Genomic DNA, 21,075 nt, shown 5'->3' with positions numbered 1-21,075 from the left:
TTATTCTTAGGAAAGAAATAGCTACCACATGCCTCTAGAGCATTTGCTATGCACGAAAAAAGAGGATGATACATTCTATACATGTGATGAAAAACTTAAATGAGACACGAAGAGTGACAAATATGCCGAAAAATAAATAAATGCACCGGTTGCATATGCGGAACAACCTTGGGTCGAAGGTACATTCCTGTATAAAATCGTGCTTGTGAAGGTTCTGAAAGCGTTTGCAAAATCATGAGAAAAGATTAACGTCCTGAAAGTGAATATCCACAGCGTGCAACCACACTTGTTTTGCATGATTGCAACAATTATGAGTTCCTCATCTTTGAATGAGGAATCTTATCAAAATTGTCGGGTCAAATCTCGGCGAGGACCAACATAAAAGCAAAATTTTATGGTCCATTTTTACATGGCAAGACCGGATTATAAAAAGCTAAATCACTACTACATAGACTTGTCTAGACAGAACTGAAGAAAAAATCCAACCAAAACCAAACCGAAAAACACACGACTGAAAACTAGACACTCCCAGAAAAAGGAAAAGAAGAAGAAAGGGAGAAGCCAAGTGGCCCTTCCCGGTGCCTATCGTTTCCGGGGCCCTCTTTCCCCCCTCATCGCTCGCATCGCCTGGAAGCCTTGCTTCGGTTGAGTTCTTTCCCACCGCAGCTTTCCTCCAGATATAAACCCTATCCCTCTCGTCCTCGCTTGTTGTGAAGCTCGTGAATCCCGCGCCGATCTCGTCGTCGGCCTCGAGGAGTAGCAGCCCCTGATGGCGACCGCCGTGGCGTCGCAGCCGCGACACTTCACCCTCGGCGGCGAGCCGAGGGCAGCCATCTGCGCAGCCAGGTCGGACTTCTCTCTCTATCTCGTTCTATGTCTTTCCGAGGCTTTGCTAGCTGTCCCATTAGTCGCTAGTTGCTACTGTTAGCTCACTGGTGGGAGGTATTGCGCAGGAATGCGCAGATTAGTCTTGCTATTGGGAGGTGTAGGTGTGACTGCTTGTGGTTTGTTGAATTGGTCTCTGAGTTGGGCGGGTGATTCGGGGTTGTGTGTAGGCTGGAAATTTCTGCCTTGTTGGTCTGGTAGCTTGCTGGCAAAGGTGATGCCTGTAGCATTGTGGTCTCACAGTCTCATCGTCAAAAATGACTTGCGAATCGGGTTCCAAAACTTGTTTTGGCTTCTGTTCTGTTGGTTTGATGGGTGGAACTAGTGGACAAATATTTGTGATATAATGAAGTTCATTTTACAGTTCTGTTTACTGTTTTGGATTATTAACTGATCAAATGGGTATGTTTACAGCACATCAAAGATTTGCACCCTGGACAAAGTATACGGATTCAGGTTCGTATGCAGAAGTGTTGTTGATCTAAGGAGTCAAAAATTCCATTCCCAAATTTCTAAGAGAAAGTGCTATTTAACAAGTTCACCATCGGAATTTGAGAAGATCATTTTGAGTGCTAGATGGTTAGAATTTAGGAGACAGAGGATAGCCTTTCAGAGAACTGGAAGGTGGGTTCACAGTATTCCATTGGCTTCTCAAGATGATGGCAGTGGTGTGTCTGTTAATGGAGTACCACAAGTTGATCCAGCAAGTCAAATGAAGGAAATAAGGGTGAAATTGGATAAAGCATTGCAAAATGAAGACATAAGCACTGGCCTTGTCCAATCAATACATGATGCTGCGAGATCTATTGAATTGGCTTTCCTTGATCACAGCAAATCATCAATAAACTCTTGGTTCCCAAAGATGTGGCTTGGTGTCGATAACAATGCATGGATAAAATCGCTGTCTTACCAGGTAGAAACTTAACAATCTTCAGATGTAAATTTTGCCTTTGTGCTTTGCGTGAAGAGAGTGATAAATCTCTGTAGTCTTAATAGGTTTTTGTTGAGTTTTTCCCCATTCCACTCAGAGAACAGCCATGAGTATTTTGTGTAAACCGTAGTTGTTACATGCATCCTTATTTCTTTTGCTTCTTCAGCCCATTCAGGTAATTCTGTTGTTAGCCAATTTTTCTTCTTGAATTATTGAGTACAATTCTGTTGTAGTCAGTTTATATACTTGGCGGTTATTTTGTATGTTAGGTGGCTAAAACAATTATGGATGGGTTATCAATTGTAACTGAATCCACTAGTGTGTATTAAAACAGTAGTAGCTCTGTCACAACCTAGGTTGCGGAGGGGATAACCGTGGGACGTTGGAAGGAGGGGGGCGAGGATATTTGGTTTTTGGAGCCGTGGTGAGGTAGACATCCCCTCTTCTCTAATTCTTTCATCGATACCTGATTACACGCTAATTGCCTGGCTTTATAATGCAGCTTGGCAGTAGTTTAGGAAGGACTTGAACCGACTCAACTAACAAGGAAAGATCTAAACAGAATCTGAACTAACCAAACTAACTTGACTTGAGAAGCAATAAAAGCAATTAGGAGTTTAGGACCTATCTGTCTGGCCCAGTATCCCATGGCTGGCGTGACATCACTCGCCCCTTCGACAAGCAGCTCGTTCTTCAGCTTGAAAGAGCAATAGTCTGCCTAAGAAGACAACGGAACCAGTGCTTGTGTCCAGTTGGTGCCTCGTCTTCGGAAACACCCACCCAACAAGCATAAAAGCACTTGCAGCGATGGCCGGGGTTGTACTTGCCGTCACCGTTGTAGCAGAGGCCCTTGGCACGCCGCTCGTTCGTGATAGCCGCATGAGTTGCCGCTTGCTGGGTAACGCCACCATCGCTTTGGGAGGAGCTGCATGTTCTGGAGTAGATGGCTTGACACCTCCCTAGTGGTTCCCTTGGGCATGAGAGCTTTCTCTCTTGCTGTCTTCTCGCGTGTCACACTCCTCTTACGCGCGTGCATGATCCATGGCATCCTCTAGTGTCGCTGGGTACATGAGCTTGATGTCGGTCCGGATCGACCTGTGAAGACTCACCATGAATGGCTCCACCTGGTGTGCCTCTGTAAGTCCTTCGCACCTGCACATGAGAGTTAAAAATTGCTCCTCATAGTCGTCGACGGAGCCGATTTGATGCAGGTTCTTAATCCCTGCCAGCTCGATGTTCCGGATTTTGGCTCAAAACGCCGATCCAGCATTGAACTGAACTCCCTCCAGGGAGGCGCGCTATGTGCACGTCTGAGGCGTCGGTACCATAGTGATGCCTGCCTCCGTGCCTCGCCAGATGGTAGGATGTGAGCCACTCCTTGCACTTTCCGGTGTGCCTTGCCCATTTGCTCAACACGAGTGAGCCATGGCAGTGCGTCTTCGGAGACGTCAAAGATTCGGAACTCCAGCTTGTGAAATTTGGGTTTGCACTCGTCGGTTTCAGTTGTGGGCAGGCTGTTATGGTGTCTGTCTTCAGGTTATCCCTGTACTGGCCCTTGACGGAGCCACCCACTTGAGGCGCTCGGTGCCCATGCGATTGGCTGCTGCTTGCTCCCTGATTTCTCAGTGCCCTCTTTAAATTTCTTGAAGACAGTGCCTTTCAGTTCACCCAGAAGTTCTTTCTGGTGGGCGGACAACTTCTCATCCAGAAGCTTGGTGATCTTGGTGACCATGGGGGATGGTGGTGGGGATTGGAGAATCGGTTCGTCTCATGCCAAGTTGTCATGACCTAGATTGTGGAGGGGATAATCGTGGGATGTTCGACGGGGGCAATGGTATTTGGGTTTTGGCGCCGGTAAACCTTTTTTTTTCTGTTTCTTTCTTTGATACCTGATTACACGCTAATTGCCTAGTTTTATAGCGCAGCTTGGCAGTAGTTTACAAAAGACTTGAACCGACTCAACTAACAAGGAAGTATCTAAACACAATCCTTACTAACCAAACTAACTTGACTTGGAAAGCAATAAAAGCAATTAGGATTTATCCGGCTGGGCCCAGTATCTATGGCTGCGTGACAAGCTTCCTGGTGGAAGTGATTTTGCTCTGGAAAATATGTGTGAACTTGTGAAGATGCTGCCACTATTAATCAACTTAGGTCCAAGCACCACAACTGACATGCTTTATTTTAATACTTCCTCCGTTCACAATATGGACTATATACGGACTGAAATGAGTGAACACACTAAAACGTGTCTATATACATCCGATTTACAAAGAAGTTAGAACATCTTATACTTGTGAACAGAGGGAGTATTTCTTAATTCCACATGGATATCATTCAATAAGCCAGCTGCAGATTACAATTTTTTGGTGAGATTTGAATTTTCTTCTCCCTCAATTATTACACAAATTGTTTGCAGGCTGCTGTTAGCTCGTTACTGCAAGCAGTTATCGATGTTTCATCAAGGGGGAACGGCAGAGATAGAGATATTAATGTATTTGTTCAAAGGAGGTAGGTCCTCTAGCTTTTATCTTGATTTTCATACCGAATTTCTCAAAATTTGGCCGAAAATTGCTCATAGCTTACCCTTATTACTTACTCCCTCTGTCAACAAATGCAAGACGTTTTAAATCACTAAAGTAGTGACCTAAAATTATATTTGTTTACAGATGGAGTATATATGTGTTTCTATTACTGAGTTCAGTGTTGTGGTGGATTATGATAATCCCTTTTGCATAATCAGCTCTTACCTATTTTATCCTTTGGTTTGGCTAGCCATCCTTTTCCTGTTTACACAGCTACTTCTATCCGCAGTAGACTATAAATAAGTTGAGCACACCACAATTTAGCAACCACACACCGAGTCTACAATTTAAATATCATGAAGCGAATCCTGTTTTCTACTTTACATAGTACTCATCTATGGCCCACCCATTCCAAGATTCAAGTTTGACCACATTTAGATCGATAATATGTGAATTATGTGACACAATAGCTATACCATGGATCAGGGGCGGCACCACTTTGGTGCAAGGGTTTTCTAATGAATGCCCAAGTTTTTGTGCAAATAAGCGAGTATATATTGTTGGATATTGTTGTTAAGCTTCATGCACTAGCCAACGCAACCAAAAGTCCGAACTGATGGAAAGGGCTAGTGCAATCCACATATACTGTAACACCCCCTCTCACGTGTGACAGGGAAGACAAGTCAACACGTGCAACCGGAAGAGAGCGACGGCGCGCGGAACTCACGTATGACTCAAGAGGCCTATACGTGGACACAAAGGGGGGCAACAACAATTTTTAATAAATTGCGCAAACCAGGACTTGAACTCAAGACCTTAGCTCCGATACCATGTTAAGCTTCATGCACTAGCCAACGCAACCAAAAGTCCGAACTGATGGAAAGGGCTAGTGCAATCCACGTATACTGTAACAATTGTTAGGAAAGCAACTTCTCTATTGTTAGATATTGTTATATATATATATATTACACATGACTTGAGGTGCAAGGAAAGTAAACATAGACTAATAAGGACTCCTAGACCAATACTAATACTTCCGAACACCCCCCCCCCCTCCCCTCAAATGCAAAGCGTATGCAATAACATTGCATTTGAAGAAGTGTAATACTAGAAAAAAATGATAATCCAAATCCGCGTCTTGAGAGTGTCGTCGTAGCATGAAGAGTCTTCAAAACATGTCTGTTAGGAAAGCAACTTATCTTCATTGAAGGCCCAAGGGGCATATATATATTACACATGACTTGAGGTGTAAGGAAACTAAACATAGACTAATAAGGACTCCTAGACCAATACTAATACTCCTTAACACCCCCCCTCAAATGCAAAGCGTATGCAATAGCATTGCATTTGAAAAGTGTAATACTAGAAAAAAATGATAATCCAAATCCGCATCTTGAGAGTGTCGTCGTAGCATGAAGAGCCTTCAAAACCGGTCAAGTCGCCAAAGGGGATAACGAAGAGATGGCACATCAGAGGAAGACACCGCATCGATAGAAGATACAAGAGAAGTATCAAGAGAAGATGGGTTGTCGAAAGAAGATGGCACATCAAGAGAATGAAGCATTGCTTAAAGAATCATGGCCCATGAAAACCGACGGCGAAAGAAGCTCGGCTGCAAGAGAATAGGCTTAGATCAACAATGCAAAGAGAGGCCATAGAAATCCTATACAGAGGACAATGACCAGAAGAAGGCTGACGGACATAGCTATTGTGGACTCGCATGGCATGAGAAACACAAAATATCAACGAATTTGGTGGACGCAACGGAAAATAAACTAAAAACTAGAAAGTTAGGAAGCACACACTAGACGAAGATGATGAAGCCATCGTGTTTGCAAAAGAGATTATGAAGGAAGTCGTGCATGTAAGATGCCGACAAAGAGCAGCAAAGAGGAGCAAGCAGAGATGCATGAGTGCTACGAGGTTTAGCAGCAGCCAGCGCAGACAAGCATGCAGCAGCAGCAGCCACCATAGCAGGAGATAGCAGCAGCCACGCACACGGAAGTAGAAGCAGGAGAGCAACACGGCTACACGGCTGTATGAGCGGACGCACGCGAGTGAGAAGCGGCTGCACACGGGACACATGTGCAGAGAGCAGAGACTGATGAATCGGGATGGTGGTTGTCACGCGGCGGCGACGGTCTTCACGCGCGGGAGGGCCGATCGTCCCGGTGGCAGACTTGGAGAGTAGCCAGCGCGAGCGCAGGAGACCTGCATGGGGGCGACGTTGACCGAGGCGGCGGCGATCTTCAGGGCAATGAGATCCTGCGCGACGATATTGACCGATCCAGCCCGATCTCTGGAGGGTGCCAAACCAGCCCGATCTGGAGGCAGAGTTAACCGGGGTGGCCCAATCTCCCGATCTGGAGACAACATTGACCAGGGAGGACCCTGGCAGGGCACGCGAAGGAGGGAGGGCGGCGCGAGATGTCCATAGGAAGAGGGCGGCACGGCGAGGGGAGGTAGCGTCCGGCCAAGAGGGGGTTGGTGGCGGCGTGAGATTAGATCGGATCAGCACGAGTTGCGCGTGCGAAAAAAAACCCGAAAGCTCTGATACCATGCTAGAAAAGCAGCTTATCTTTATTGAAGGCCCAAGGGGCATATATATATTACACATGACTTGAGGTGTAAGGAAACTAAACATAGACTAATAAGGACTCCTAGACCAATACTAATACTCCTTAACAATGTCGAGTCGCCAAAGGGGATAACAAAGAGATGGCACGTCAAAGGAAGACACCGCATCAATAGAAGATACAAGAGAAGTATCAAGAGAAGATGGGTTGTCAAAAGAAGATGCCACATCAAGAGAATGAAGCATTGCTTAAAGAATCATGGCCCATGAAAACTGACGGCGAAAGAAGCTCGGCGGCAAGAGAATGAGCTTAGATCAACAATGCAAAGAGAGGCCACAAAAATCCTATTGAAAAAGGCTGACGGACAAAAGTTTGGTGGACTCCCATGACATGAGAAAACACAAAATATCAATGGATTTGGTGGACGCAGCGGAAAACAAAGAAAACTAGAAAGCTGGGAACACATACTGGAGTAGATGCGATAGCAGCGGAAGAAAATCATGGCGGCGAGGCCAAAAACAACTGAGTAACAGAAGGGCAAGTGCCCACGTACACAATGCGATCATCACGCGTACACTGAATCAGACCCAATTGGAAATAGCACTAGCTTGCGGCAGCATGCAGAGGAACACGCTGAGAAGCAGCAGCACACTAGCAGCAACAGTAGGCTGGAGGTGCAGAAGCAGCCCGGGACACCCAAATCGGGCAAGGAAGCAGCCGGGTAGGACCGTAGCCGGTGGATTGACACAGAGTTGACCAGCGGATCGGCGACCTTGGACGGGATCCACGAGCGGTGAGGCGCACCCAGCCAGCTACAGCAGCAGCAGACACAGGTGGTGGCGACTCTGATGGAGGCGGGACTGATCTGGAGCACGTGCGAGCGCGCAGGATTGCGACTGTGCCAGGCTTCTAGATCACGTGCGCGGACGTGGAGATGACCCAGCTTGGGTCCGATTTGAGGCACGGTTGTTGGTAGCGGCGCCATGGGCTGTGAGGCGATCGCGGAAAGGCCATGCAGGCCCGCAAACAGAGGAAAGCATCGAGCAGACGCTGCAGACAGCAGGGCGAGATGCGGCAGGCTCGCAGTAGCCGGCCGGAGAGAGGAGCAGCGGCGGCCCGCCCGATGGGAACGACGGTGGAAGACGAGATCGACCAACAGATTGATCGCGAGGTAGAAAAAAAATTGGATTGTAAGGACGAGTTGCGGTGCCGGAGACCTAAACCTAGGCTCTAATACCATGTTAGGAAAGCAACTTATCTCTATTGAAGGCCCAAGGGGCATATATATATATATTACACATGACTTGAGGTGCAAGGAAAGTAAAAGTAGACTAATAAAGACTCCTAGACCAATACTAATACTTCCGAACAGATATAATCCTTGTGTGCTATGCTTAATTAACTAGGCATTATTATGGGTCAGTTTACACCAACACTTACCTAGTAGAAGTATTTAGTTGGCTAGTAGTCAATTTGGTTTTTGCTTGTCTTGTGCTAGAGCTATAAATGACATCAGTAAATGAGCCGTTTGTACTGGTAGTGGAGTAATATAGGTAGCTGCTTCTGAGCTGTATTGTTCAGATCGGTCTGAAGCCTTGGGGGTCAAGGTCGGTCCATGTAGCCTATAAATAGGCATGCATGCCATCTTTGTAAGGTAAGCTTGTAGTGCATCAATTAGAGAAATGGATTTGGCTGTGTGAGGCAGCAAGTCACCAAAACAGCTTGTGTTGTGAGAGAGAGAGAGCTAACCTTTTCGCTGCTAGTGTTGTGTGTGTGTATGAGATACTATCAATAAAGTCCCACTGCTAGTAGTAGTTCTGTGTGTGTCTTTGAGAGTGCAACCGGGAGGATTACGTTCCCATACTGACAAGGACCAACTACGCAGCGTGGGCGATGAGAAGTACCTCTTGCAAGCAAATGGTGCATGGGATGCCATTGATCCTGAGAGCTCGTCCAAGGAGGTTGATGAGAGCATGCAGGAGCTGGCCTTGACAAATATGTCCCAGTCAACCGTCGACGCGCCGCTGCCACCTGTTGGAGAGGAGACCGGCCTATGATATGTGGGCAGCGCTATGCTCCATGCATGTGGGTGTAGAGCGTGTTCAAGAAGCAAGGATTCAATCCTTATGCTCGGAGTTTGATAACCTCAAGATGACTGATGGAGAGTCCATGGATGATTTTGCGGCGAAATTCACGACACTTGTGGGGCATATTCGTGAGCTTGGAGACCCGATGGAGAAGTATGTCGTGAAGAAGCTGTTGCGAGCCGTCTCCAACAAATTCATCCTAGTTGCTTCATCGATTGCGCTGTTTAGTGGCATCAACAAGATGGCCACGGAGGAGGCCATTGGGTCACTCAAGGCGCATGAGGAGCTCCTCAAGGGGCTGGAGCTGAGTGGTGTAGAGGAGCAACTTCTCATGATGAGAGGCCGTGGCCGTGGACGCAAAAATAAAAGCGAGGTGCAGTGCTACAGCTGTGATGACTTTGGACATTATACTTATGAGTGTCCAAAGAAGAAACACAAAGTACTTCTTGCTCCTGCGAGAGTTGAGGTTAGTGCACTCCTGGCGATGTGATGCCGTTAGGGACTCTGCACAAATGACAGTGGTGTGATGCCATTGTCATATGAAGCGTGGATGTGAGGCCAACAAAGACGGTAGTGTGAAGCTATCGTTAGGCGGGGTCGGTGTGATGCCATTGTCACAGGAAGTGTATTCGTGTGATGCCGATAGATAGTCGGTGTGAAGCCGGTGGCAGTGGTGTGATGTCATCATAAAGAAGAGTTAAGTGTGAGGCTGATAAAGCATGGTTTGGTGCCGTGACTAGTCGTGAGCTTAAAGCAAGGACTGGAATGGCCAAGGTAGCACGCAAGGATTAGGGGGAGAATGTTAGATATAATCCTTGTGTGTTGTGCTTAATTAACTAGGCATTAGTATAGGTCGGTTCAGGCCAACACTTACCTAGTACTAGTTTAATGCCCGTGCGTTGCCACGGGATTGTTAGGAAAACAACTTATCTTTATTGAAGGCCCAAGGGGCATATATATATTACACAAGACTTGAGGTGTAAGGAAACTAAACATAGACTAATAAGGACTCCTAGACCTATACTAATACTTCCTAACACCCCCCCTCAAATGCAAAGCGTATGCAATAGCATTGCATTTGAAGAAGTGTAATATTAGAAATAAAAATGATAATCCAAATCCGCGTCTTGAGTGTCGTCGTAGCATGAAGAGTCTTCAAAACCTGTTGAGTCGCCAAAGGGGATAAAGAAAAGATGGCACATCAGAGGAAGACACCGCATCAATAGAAGATACAAGAGAAGTATCAAGAGGAGATGGGTTGTCGAAAGAAGATGGCACATCAAGAGAATGAAGCATTGCTTAAAGAATCATGGCCCATGAAAACCGGCGGCTAAGAACCTCGGCGGCAATAGAATGGGCTTAGATCAACAATGCAAAGAGAGACCACATAAATCCTATAGAGAGGACAATGAGAAACACAGAATATCAACGGATTTGGTGGACGCAGCGGAAATTATAAAGCTAGAAGGAAAGCACACATGAGAAAACGATGCAAAAGCCATCATGCATGCAGAAGACATTGGACTTTTCAGAAGCTAGCACGCGTAGCAAGGAGAGCTCCACAGCAGCGCAGAGCAGCGACTAGAGCAGAAAAGGGCAGCAGTACAGCAGGACATGTGAGAGTAGCTAGAATGAGTCGCACGAGTTAAGATCGATACGAGGCAAACGGAGAAACGGCAGCACACCCGATCTGGAGACGTGACCATCGGTGGCTCTGCTCGATCTGGACAGAAGGCCGCCAGGCGGCCCGAATCAGATGGATGCAAAGCATACAGGCGTACAGCGACGGGATCCAACAGGCGGGTGCATCGATCCGGATGGGAGACCTGCTGTAGGGCACGTCGATCTGGGAGGGCAGGAGCGGCCGTCGATGAAGAACACGGACGTTTGTTGAGGGTCCAAATCCAGGAGTCGGCCCATGGCTGCCCAATAGTGAACGTGTAGAGGCCCAACGGCGCATCGATCCAGTAGGCTTGCCGGGCGGCATGGAGCGGCCTGGGCGTCGATCTTGATGGCGATCGGGTGAGGCGGTAGTCAGCGCACGTCTTGGAGGGAGCAACAGCGGGCATGTTATTTCTGGACTCGATCGATCTAGTATCGATGGCAGCAGCGGCATGAGATCGATCCAGGGATCGATCGAAGATAGATTACGGGAGAAAAAAAAACCGATCATGAGGCGAGTTGCGGCGCCGGAGGGGACCTAAACCTAGGCTCTGATACCATGTTAGGAAAGCAACTTATCTTTATTGAAGGCCCAAGGGGCATATATATATTACACAAGACTTGAGGTGTAGGGAAACTAAACATAGACTAATAAGGACTCCTAGACCTATACTAATACTTCCTAACAGGGATAACAAGATATATACACAAAGTGATAAAAATGTTATAATTTGAAAGTTTGTTGAGCATGACGACGTGTAGTTTCCTTCCATATAGCAATAACTATCTCTTGCTTATTTCCTAGGCGGTTGTCATGTCATCTTAACCACACTCTCCTTGTAAGAAGATTAAGCAACTTCTTTCTTTCTGTCCCTCCTTCCCTCATTTTCTATTCTCTTCATCTACGCCTGCTCAAGCACACCGTCGTCACTTCAAAAAAATTTCATCTTGTTTTACCATGGTTTTGGCACCTGTTTAGAACTTTAGAAAATACCTCCTCCGTCCCAAAATAAGTGACTCAACTTTGTACTAACTTTGTACTAAAGCTAGTACAAAGTTGAGTCACTTATTTTGGGACGGAGGGAGTATATGAAACGGTCCTCGCATATTGCGAGAGATGATGGGATATTATACACCTGCTCGTTTTCATTCGTGATTGCTCAACTGCAATTGATCCGTAGGGGCTAATGAGGCATGGGGATCCTATTGAAATTGGATTTCTAAGGAAACTTGAGATTGAATATCTATGTTAATTCCGTATTCCTCATGGCAATGCGTTACAACAAAATACATAATGTCGTTATGTCCAAAGTGCATGTAAGATAAAGATAAAAAGTATCCCAGTGTTGAAGAACAATAAGGATCAACATGAGAGTGCAAGAATCTGGTTCATGTGTAGGAAGCGCCTTATCTGCTAGTAGTTAAAAAAAGGAACTAATCTTATTGGTCAGCGCTCAAGAGAAGGGTTTTCTATTCTGCTTCTCCCCTGGATTCAGCACTATACCAACTGGTGGGGGAGGAGAATATCTCAGCAACGCAGCTCTCAGCTTGTGCAAATCTCATTTTACAAAGTACAAGATCCACTTCGTGATTTAAAATGTTTACCAGTCTATAGGTTGCTTTAGCTCTACATCACCAAAAAAGAACCAACTACTTGTTTTTTCGGGGAAAAGAACCAACTACTTTAATGCATCTATTTACGTCATCCATCTACTACTCCCTGCTAAGGTACATGATAATGACTAATTAAGAAACATATAGTGCAAATTTTCCAGTTGCAGAATCATATGCAGCGTTTAATAAACAATAATTCAGAATCCTTCCACAGTGCCTGAGTATGTCCTGCTCCCTGCAAGGAAAGGTGCAATCAATTTCCCACAACTCTCACTAAAGAACAGCAAACAAGAGACAATAGTGCCAATTTTCTCATTTTCCCAGTGGAACAAATTATGATATTGCTCCATGACAAGCAAGAATATGCCATGGTATTCAGTGATCCAGTGAGAAAGCAAATATGGAAGAGTACATATTTATAACTGAGAGGTCTAAGTTTAACTGTAAAATTTTCCCAAAAGTCCACATTCAGTTGTACAAGTTATAGGCATGTAAAATAATGGATACATCATATAACCACAAACTGGAAATCGGGCAACAGGAAAATGCACTATTGACTACTCAGTGGGAGAAAGCAAATGCAAAAATCTCAGGTGATATCTGTAGTAGTTAGAACATTTATCATAGTGCAAATTTTCCAAGGAGAACAAACTGTTTATATCTTTACCAGGACAGACAAATGAAAATGCGGTACCTTTCGAAAGTACTGAAAATGCACCATCGACCTATCTTTCTACTTTGAACTTTTTTTTGAACCAAACTAACGTGCTGACTTACAACCATGAGTTTTCCCACCACACTTTGTTGTATGCGACTGAAAGATTCAGACTGTATAATTACACTTGATACAGGAATGACATTACTTGGCAAAGGACAAATCGGAATCATGATTATACTCGATCTTTCAGTCCAGCAGCTATCTCAAATGATAGTTTATTCCCAAGGGCCTCTGGAAGTGGACATGCTCGAGACCTTAAAAGCGTATAAGCATATATTAGTAATACCAATCTGCAGGAGAAAACACACATAAGTATATAAACCGTGTATCAAACTCAAGGGTGGATACTGAATATTTAGATGCTGACACTGACCTTTTCGACTCATTAAATGTTGAAATCATATTTGATAGACGTATAATCCTACTCGATATACATCCAGGTAAAATATTTGATCAGTTATTGCAACACAAACACCATTGAGTACACAAGGGAGCCTACTGACTTTCAATAGGATGACTGATGTGATTCAACAACACTGGTGTATCTACACTATTTAATGTAACCCAAAACACACGGGCAAGCTGCCACATCAAGAAAGCTAAAAGGTGCATGCATTTGCTAACTTCACAATATTACGGCAGCAATGTAATTGATGATTTATGATATAAAACAAAATGGAAACACCCACAAATCCTTTCAAGATGGAGGGGTTGTTCCGTGATTTTCAAGTACAACAGATATCGAAATACACCCATAATAATGCCACCTAGAACTAATCTGATCTACGTCCATATACACCCCTTTACTAATAAATCATATGCATTGTCATCTCCAATGAAAGCATGCCATCAAGATAAATAACTTCCTCAGAGGCTTTGCAAATTTGACTGTACTTGGAGAGTTAAGTGCGGCGTATGTCAATCCTGCAGGTAATTACAGTGCCCCGAATGTGAGCAATAGCGTGCATGCATCAACATGGCAAGACTGAATAGGAGGTAGCATTGCAATCATCATTTTTTATCGATCCGACATCAACAACGAGGAAGAGGCCTTATATTTCTCCTTGATGTCATCCTGGACAGACTTCATGAATGATGGCATCAACTACTCCCTCCTTAAAGAAATATAAGAGCGTTTAGATCATTAGTGATCTCAACGCTCTTATATTTCTTTACGGAGGGAGTACTTATTTGTGGCGATGATGCCTTTGTCAAGATCAAGTAATCTCCGTCCATATTATTTCCTGAGACATCTGTTACTAAACCTCAGCTTCTTGGGAAGACCAGAAAAACAAATGTAAGAAAATATGAGTTTGCTGCTTCTAAAATATAGAGAGAAATGTATATCACTCAAGTAATGGCACCATGACCATGAGCCGGATCACCATATTTTTCTTTCCTGTCTATTCTAGGTGCTTGGACACCAAGTTTATGCTCGCAGGTAAACATTGAATTAGTTGCACTCTAATGAATACCTTTACAAAGAATAGAGTACTTCAGATCAAACCTCCTCTATAGAGCCAGTTAAGCCATCCACAATGTGTGCCCATTATTAGGATCCAAAGAACGAGCATAATGTTTGACGATGGTCCAAAGTACAAATACCGATATGGAATGAAAGCAGAAATAGGTGACTGAAGACTACTTAAAATCAAATGACAAGGCTAGAAAGTGGTATACCTTTTTTGTGGCGGAGAACCATCTAACGACTGTAACCACGCATGCCTCGGGCCACTACCACGCTAGGCCGAGGCCAACCACACGCCAAATCCACGCACACTCGAGGAGTCACTGTCGCCATCGCCCTCTCGCACAGGAGGGCTCCCAGATCCATTCCTCGCACCGCAGCTCCTGCCGCAAACGCGTCGCAACGCCGTCACTCGTGCATCTAAAACTAAAATCGCAGACCAAAAAGAGCACACGGCGCACCCTTCAGATCGTCACGCGTGAAGAGGCAGAGCGTGGTGGCCGCGGTGCTGCTCGAGTTGATGGCGGTGGCGCCCATCTGCGTGGCTTTCCGGCGAGCACCTGCCCACAGTACCGGACCGCACTTCCCCTCCTCATCCTCGACCTGATCCACCGCCAGCGTACCTCTCCTCTTCCTCCTCGGCCTGCGCCACACCACGGACCCCCCCGACCTCCCTCCCCACCCTTGCATTGGATTGCGGTCATACCACCACCCGCAGTTTTGGTGATGGGGGGAGAGGGAGGCGCCGGGTGGTTCATTTTCTGGTGAGAGATCTCGAGAAAGTCGAGATGGAGATCGTGGAGGAGATGGAGAACGTGTGGTTCTTTTTTTTTTCCAGCGTTTTTCTGCCCCGTGCGGGATCCTACGATCGTGGCCCTTGCGCCTGAGAGTTTTTCGGTCGATGGTTGTTGTACGTGGGAAGGATGAGGTCAAACCATCATGACGACAACGGCAGGTTCCCCTTTAATAGTAGAGAAAAGTATGCAGTCGGCTAGTAGTCAATTTGGTTTGTGCTTGTTCTGCGCTAGAGCTATAAATGACAGCAGTAAATCAGCTGTTTGTACTGGTGGTGGAGTAGTATAGCTAGCTGCTTCTGAGCTGTATTGCTCAGGTCCGTTTGGAGCCTTGGAGGTCAAGGTCAGGTTGATGTAGCCTATAAATAGACATGTATGCCATCTTTGTAAGATAAGCTTGTAGTGCATCAACAAGAAAAAGGCTTTGGCTGTGTGAGGCAACAAGTCACCAAAACAGCTTGTGTTGTACATGTGATAAACAACACAGAGAAAGTGAGAGAGGAGCTGAGTGATTTTCTCAGAGGGAGGGAGGGCGGGAGAGAGAGAGAGAGCTAAGCTTCAGTGTTAGGTGTACGAGATACTATCAATAAAGGCTCACTACTAGTAGTTCTGTGTGTCTCTGAGAGTGTGTGAAGCATATCTCAGGAAGAGGCGGGGGGGGGGGGGGGGGGGGGGGGTTGAGTGATTCAATTCCTACATATGTTTCATACGTGTGTGAGCATTAAATATCTTGTAGCAAAAAACTGCTTTTCTATCTTTAGATAGTACTCGTGGAAGGACCTGCTACTGACATAACCGTAATTACTGAAAAGTAGATAAAAGTAAATGACAATATTCTTATTTGCTTTATTGAGAGGGGTTGGCCCTTTTATATAGTAGACAAGAATTGACCAACAAGCTGGTAAATCTATTCAAGCTCAATACGATCTCTAAACTGACTGGAATCTTCCTAACAAAGTTGCTTCATCAATTGATCTATCATGATTCATGAAGAAATAAACTTCCAAGGTTTACCATGTGAGGCTGTATTTATATTTTGTTTAGGAAGGCTGTATTTGTGCTTTGTTAGCTCAGGGTTAATTTGACAATGGATTTGATAATAAATTCGCGTAACCGATGTATATTTGGTTGCAGTTTATCCCGCCTTCTCAGCTCTCTAGATGGTGTTATACAGAATGAATTGGCTAAAAGGGAACCTTCATTATATCAGTGGTATTCATCTAATCAAAATCCATTGGTGGTGAGGACATTTGTGAACACTTTTGAAAATGATCGACGATTTAATTCTGCAACAGCAATGTATGTTTTATCAATTTCTTTTCATGTAATATGTTTACTGTACAATGCGTAATATGTGGCTCACATATATGTTTGTTTTGTATGTTCTTAGATGCAGCGAAGGCAAGCCAATGGATACTAGTGAAAGTGACCTTTCTTTGCTTGTGCTTGGTCTGTTCTGTCTTGCTGCTATTACGAAGCTAGGATCAGCAAAAGTTTCTTGTCAGCAGTTTTTCTCCATGGTCCCTGATATTATTGGCCGATTCCTGGATATGCTTCTTGAATTTGTTCCTATAAGTAAAGCGTATACCTTGACGAAAGATATTGGTCTTCAGAGAGAATTCTTGTGCAATTTTGGTCCTCGTGCTGCTGTTCCTAAGTTTGCTAATGATCATGGACTTGAGATATCATTTTGGATTGATCTGGTTCAGAAACAATTACTAAGGGCTCTTGATCGTGAAAAGATATGGTCAAGACTGACAACAAGTGAAACTATTGAGGTTGGAACCCAACAATATTTCATTTCTAGTCTTAAAATCCTCTCTGATTTGATCTAACCCAATTTGTTTATTTCTTGCTGCAGGTTTTGGAAAAGGACCTAGCGATATTTGGTTTTTTCATTGCTTTAGGCAGAAGTACACAAGTATACCTGTCTTCCAAAAGTCATACAGATTCAAATGATTCTATCAATAGTATTGTAAGGTGCGATAGATGTGAATTTTAGATAATCTTCTCTCAGTGAAATTGAATTTTACTCCCTCTGTAAGGTGCGATAGACGTGAATTTTACAGAGGGAGTACTACATAAGCTGTAGTCTTGACCAAAATCAGGTAGGAAGTGAACCGCTCTAGCGACTTCCACTGCCGCTAAATGGCATCTCCAGCACCTCCCTCCTTGTTGCCGCCGGTCAGCCGGTGGCGGGGCGGGGCTCCTCGGTCTACTCCTCCCTCCCTCCCTGCCCCTTCTCTCGCGGCCCCTCATCCTTGGAGGTTGACATGCTGCAGCCTGAGTGCAGTACATGGAGCTCTGTTTCCGGTGATCCAAATTCAGTTTGAGGTGGCTATCAGTCGTCGGGGCAGCGATTCGTGGCTGGCATAGCTAGCTGTGTTAGGTGGCTCGGCGACCGGCAGCTCCTGTCCTCCTCTCTCGTCCTCCTCTCTCGCACTTGTATCGCCTTGGATCTGGGCTGAGGACACGGTGGTTGTGCTGTGGTGTTCGGCAACGACGCCCTCGTGGCGGTCTACCAGTGCAAGGCACCTTGAACTGCTTCTGATGGCTGGCATGTGGTGGCCTGTTGGGCTGGCGCGCTGCTGCCAGATCTGTCCACCCCTTTGTGCTGGCCGGTGCGCCCTAGATGCTGGTATGGCCACTCATCTTTCCTAGGGGTTGCAAGACCGCTTCTTGAGGTAGTGCTGCTCCCTGCCATGTCTGCGCAGAAACCGGATGGTGGTGCCACTGCGACGCCTGGGTATGCTTTATGGGTCGTTCGTTGAGGGTCGTTTGCGGCCATCGGGGCGAGCAGTGCTGGCTGGTCTGGTTGGCTGCGCTGGTTTGTTCGGCAGCAGACGAGACAACGGCGTTGGTGGTATCAGAGGCGTGCTTGGCGTGCTGGCTGGCTTGGCTTGCTGTGTGTGGGTGGTCCGACATCCGTCGGGAGGCTGGCGTTGGTTGGTGCCCTGACGCGGTGGTTGGCGGCATGGCGTCGGTTGGTACCTTGTCCGGCAGTGCCTGGATTCGTGCAACTAGCTTTCCGCCTCCCTTGCGGTCGGCGTGGAGCTTGGCTTGATGTGGCTGTGGGTGTTGCTATGTGCGTTGGCTTCATATCGCAGATCTGAGCCTCTTGCTGCAGATCTCGGTCGGCTGATGCACGGGCCCTCTGGGCCATAGGCTGGCTCCTTTTGTAGGCGGAACCATGGTTGGTCCATGCTGATCCTGATGCATAACGTGTGCTGGCCTCTGTTGGCGGGGTGGTGGGCCATCCATGCTAACAAATTGGCATGGTTGTAGGCGGTGCTAGGTTCTTGCTGTTGTGTCTTCGTTTGGTTGTAGCCGAGGCGTGAGTTGTGGTTTGGTGCTTCGAGCGAAAGCTCTACAAGACCTTTGTCGGTGCTGCCTCTGAGGGCGTTCTCAGGGGCCGTCACCTCCTTGTTGGCATCGTCGAGGAGCCCAAGTCCATGGCGTCGGTGAAAACCTAGATCTGGTTTGCCGGGTTGACGATGCGGCATTGAAGATTTCACCATTTTCATGGAGGCGTTGTTCTTGGAGGTCTGACCCTAGGTTGGCTTGCGCGGTGGAGTACACTTTGGCTCTATCTGGTAGATCCAGGTACGCTCGCAACATGCCAATGCGGCTACCGTGGGTGGCATAGGGGCACTCGATGGGTTTCGACCGTGGAGGATCCCATGCTGTGGCGTTTTGGTCGCATGGGGGCACTCGATGGGTTTCAATTTACGGATGCTGGCATATGCTGCAACAGATAGGGGATGTGGCGATGTGTGGTGGTGCAGCTTTGAAAACTGGCGGTGCCGGCGGCCGTGTGAGGCCGGCGGTCTGCAGCGCCATCTGTCTGCTCCAGAGCGGGAGCGACCCAACTTTGTGTCTCCTCAGAGTTGGAATCTCGCTTCCTGTCATGGAGTTTGCGTCGTGTTTGCTTGTGTGGATGGCATCTAGGCCGGGATTTATTTGGTGGTGTAATGTTTTTTGTTTTAGTCTTGTCTTATGTGCTCAATAGTTTCGGTCTACTTTTAGGCTTGTATGATTGTAAATCTTTCTTTCTATCGATGCATCAAGAAGCAAGCTTTGCATTTTCTCCAAAAAAAAAATGTTAGTGTTTAACTTATCAGCTTATGGTCATCCAGGTACCTTATTGGTGGGAGCGTCCTATATTATCCACAGTTGTCCTCGATTAGTTCTTATCAGTTGTATGTGGAGGTAAGTATGCATGCAACAGAGTGAGCTCTGATGCTAATTCGCTTTTCAAATGGTTAATATGACTTTCTTGTCTTCAGGTTGTTTGTGAAGAGCTTGAGTGGCTTCCATTTTACTATGAAGATGTGCCAACGGCAATAGTTGATACTCAAGGCAGAGAAGAAATGCCTAAAAGAGAACTGATATCAAGGGTGCTAAATGTCTGCACTTATTGGATGACTAGTTTTATAAAGTATAGCTCATGGCTTGAGAACCCCTTAAATGTAAAGGCAGCACGATTCCTATCTAAGGGGTATGTCAACCTTCAGTTTTGGCGATAATTCTCTCACCTTATGTTACAGATATGGATTTGCAACTAACATTAATACATGTCAACAAATTTTGGTAGGCATGCCATGTTGAGCGACTGCATGACTGAGCTTGACATAGCAAAGTAAGCAGGAATGTCCAGTCGTATCTGCTACTCCCTCCGTTCGGAAATAAGCGACGTGGTCACTTATTTCTAGAATACCTGATATGCTTATTTCCACATGGAGGGAATATTTGATATATGCTTATTTTACATATTGTGTAGAATGTCCATATTTTATATGATATATTTACTCGCTACATGACAGAAATAATATGCCTAAAGACCGAAGTTTTCAAGAAACTGGAGTATTGGTTGATGCGACTGAGCTAGCTTCCATTGACAAGGTGTTTGTTATAGAATCCACTTCTGGATTGCTATTATGTTTTTCATTGTTTTGCAAACCCCAACTAAAGCAATGTTCTTCTGTATTGATGAAGTTCTTTTCCTTCTATATGTTCTGAGATGTTACTGGAAATATATTACTGATTATATTAAATATCAATGTCCTTGGGATTTCAAAGTTATAAGTCCGATTATCAAATTTCTACAATAAACTGTTGTGCAGATAATTAGATGCCCTGCTCTGTACATGAGATTCCTTTATGAATATAAACTACATGTCTCATTAGATGTATTTTAAGATCTAGTGGAGAGAGAGGATGGATCCAGTTTACACATATATGCTTCTCTTCGTTAGCTTTCTTCCAATGGACAGTAATCATATGTTAGATGTGGTATATGGTATGTTTCTTGTACAGACTTAGGTTGAGGTAATTTTCTGTTTCCTTTGGAGAACTCATTAAAAAACATAAGCAATTGATTTCTATGAGCTCTTTTGTACTTACTGTACCATTGAAATCATTTTTAATTTATAATGGTGATTCCCTGGAGAGTATAAATTGCACTCTACTGGTAGATTGTCACTTGTCTCACACTGCACCTGTTTTGTAGCAATAAACACCAAGTACCAGGGTAGAGGGAATAAAATTGCACTTCATACTGTTACGGATGCACCTTATCTCTATTAAGTATGTGCCCCCACGTACAAATATACATCTTAAACAAATATTATACCTCTTTATCATTCTCAATATACCTTATTAATTATTCTAATGTACCTCAATACAAGTTTCATGAATAAATATCATCGAAGCCCTCAATATGTACTGTATACATTTTTTACGTACAAAAATGCAATTTACTTGTAAATAAAATAAAATAAAATATATGGTCTCAAATGTAACTTTTCATCAAACT

General features: G+C 45.2%; 1 protein-coding gene across 16 annotated transcripts in view; it reads left to right on the top strand.

Moving 5' to 3' along the window:
• The first annotated feature begins 564 nt into the window (after positions 1–564).
• Positions 565–21,075, top strand: part of LOC109778470 (uncharacterized) — a 42,649-nt gene continuing 22,138 nt past the window's right edge. For 10 of the 16 annotated variants that reach the window (XM_073503247.1, XM_073503246.1, XM_040396861.3 and 7 more), the window contains exons 1-10: positions 565–846; positions 1,300–1,798; positions 4,236–4,327; positions 16,395–16,559; positions 16,651–17,038; positions 17,122–17,240; positions 19,397–19,469; positions 19,547–19,758; positions 19,855–19,899; positions 20,084–20,162. In XM_073503247.1, the coding sequence (XP_073359348.1) occupies positions 770–846; positions 1,300–1,798; positions 4,236–4,327; positions 16,395–16,559; positions 16,651–17,038; positions 17,122–17,240; positions 19,397–19,469; positions 19,547–19,758; positions 19,855–19,899; positions 20,084–20,162 (1,749 nt within the window). In that variant the 5' untranslated portion in view covers positions 565–769. Of the gene's footprint in view, positions 847–1,299; positions 1,799–4,235; positions 4,328–14,182; positions 14,296–16,394; positions 16,560–16,650; positions 17,039–17,121; positions 17,241–19,396; positions 19,470–19,546; positions 19,759–19,854; positions 19,900–20,083; positions 20,163–21,075 lie in introns of those variants that run through there. The other 6 variants (XM_073503243.1, XM_073503241.1, XM_073503242.1 and 3 more) reach the window with 2 other exon arrangements.

The sequence above is a fragment of the Aegilops tauschii genome, chromosome 7 (genome assembly GCF_002575655.3).
Source record: "Aegilops tauschii subsp. strangulata cultivar AL8/78 chromosome 7, Aet v6.0, whole genome shotgun sequence".
NCBI classification, from domain to species: domain Eukaryota; kingdom Viridiplantae; phylum Streptophyta; class Magnoliopsida; order Poales; family Poaceae; genus Aegilops; species Aegilops tauschii.
Note: the sequence above shows the minus strand (reverse complement) of the source record. Positions and strands in the feature narration are given on the sequence as shown.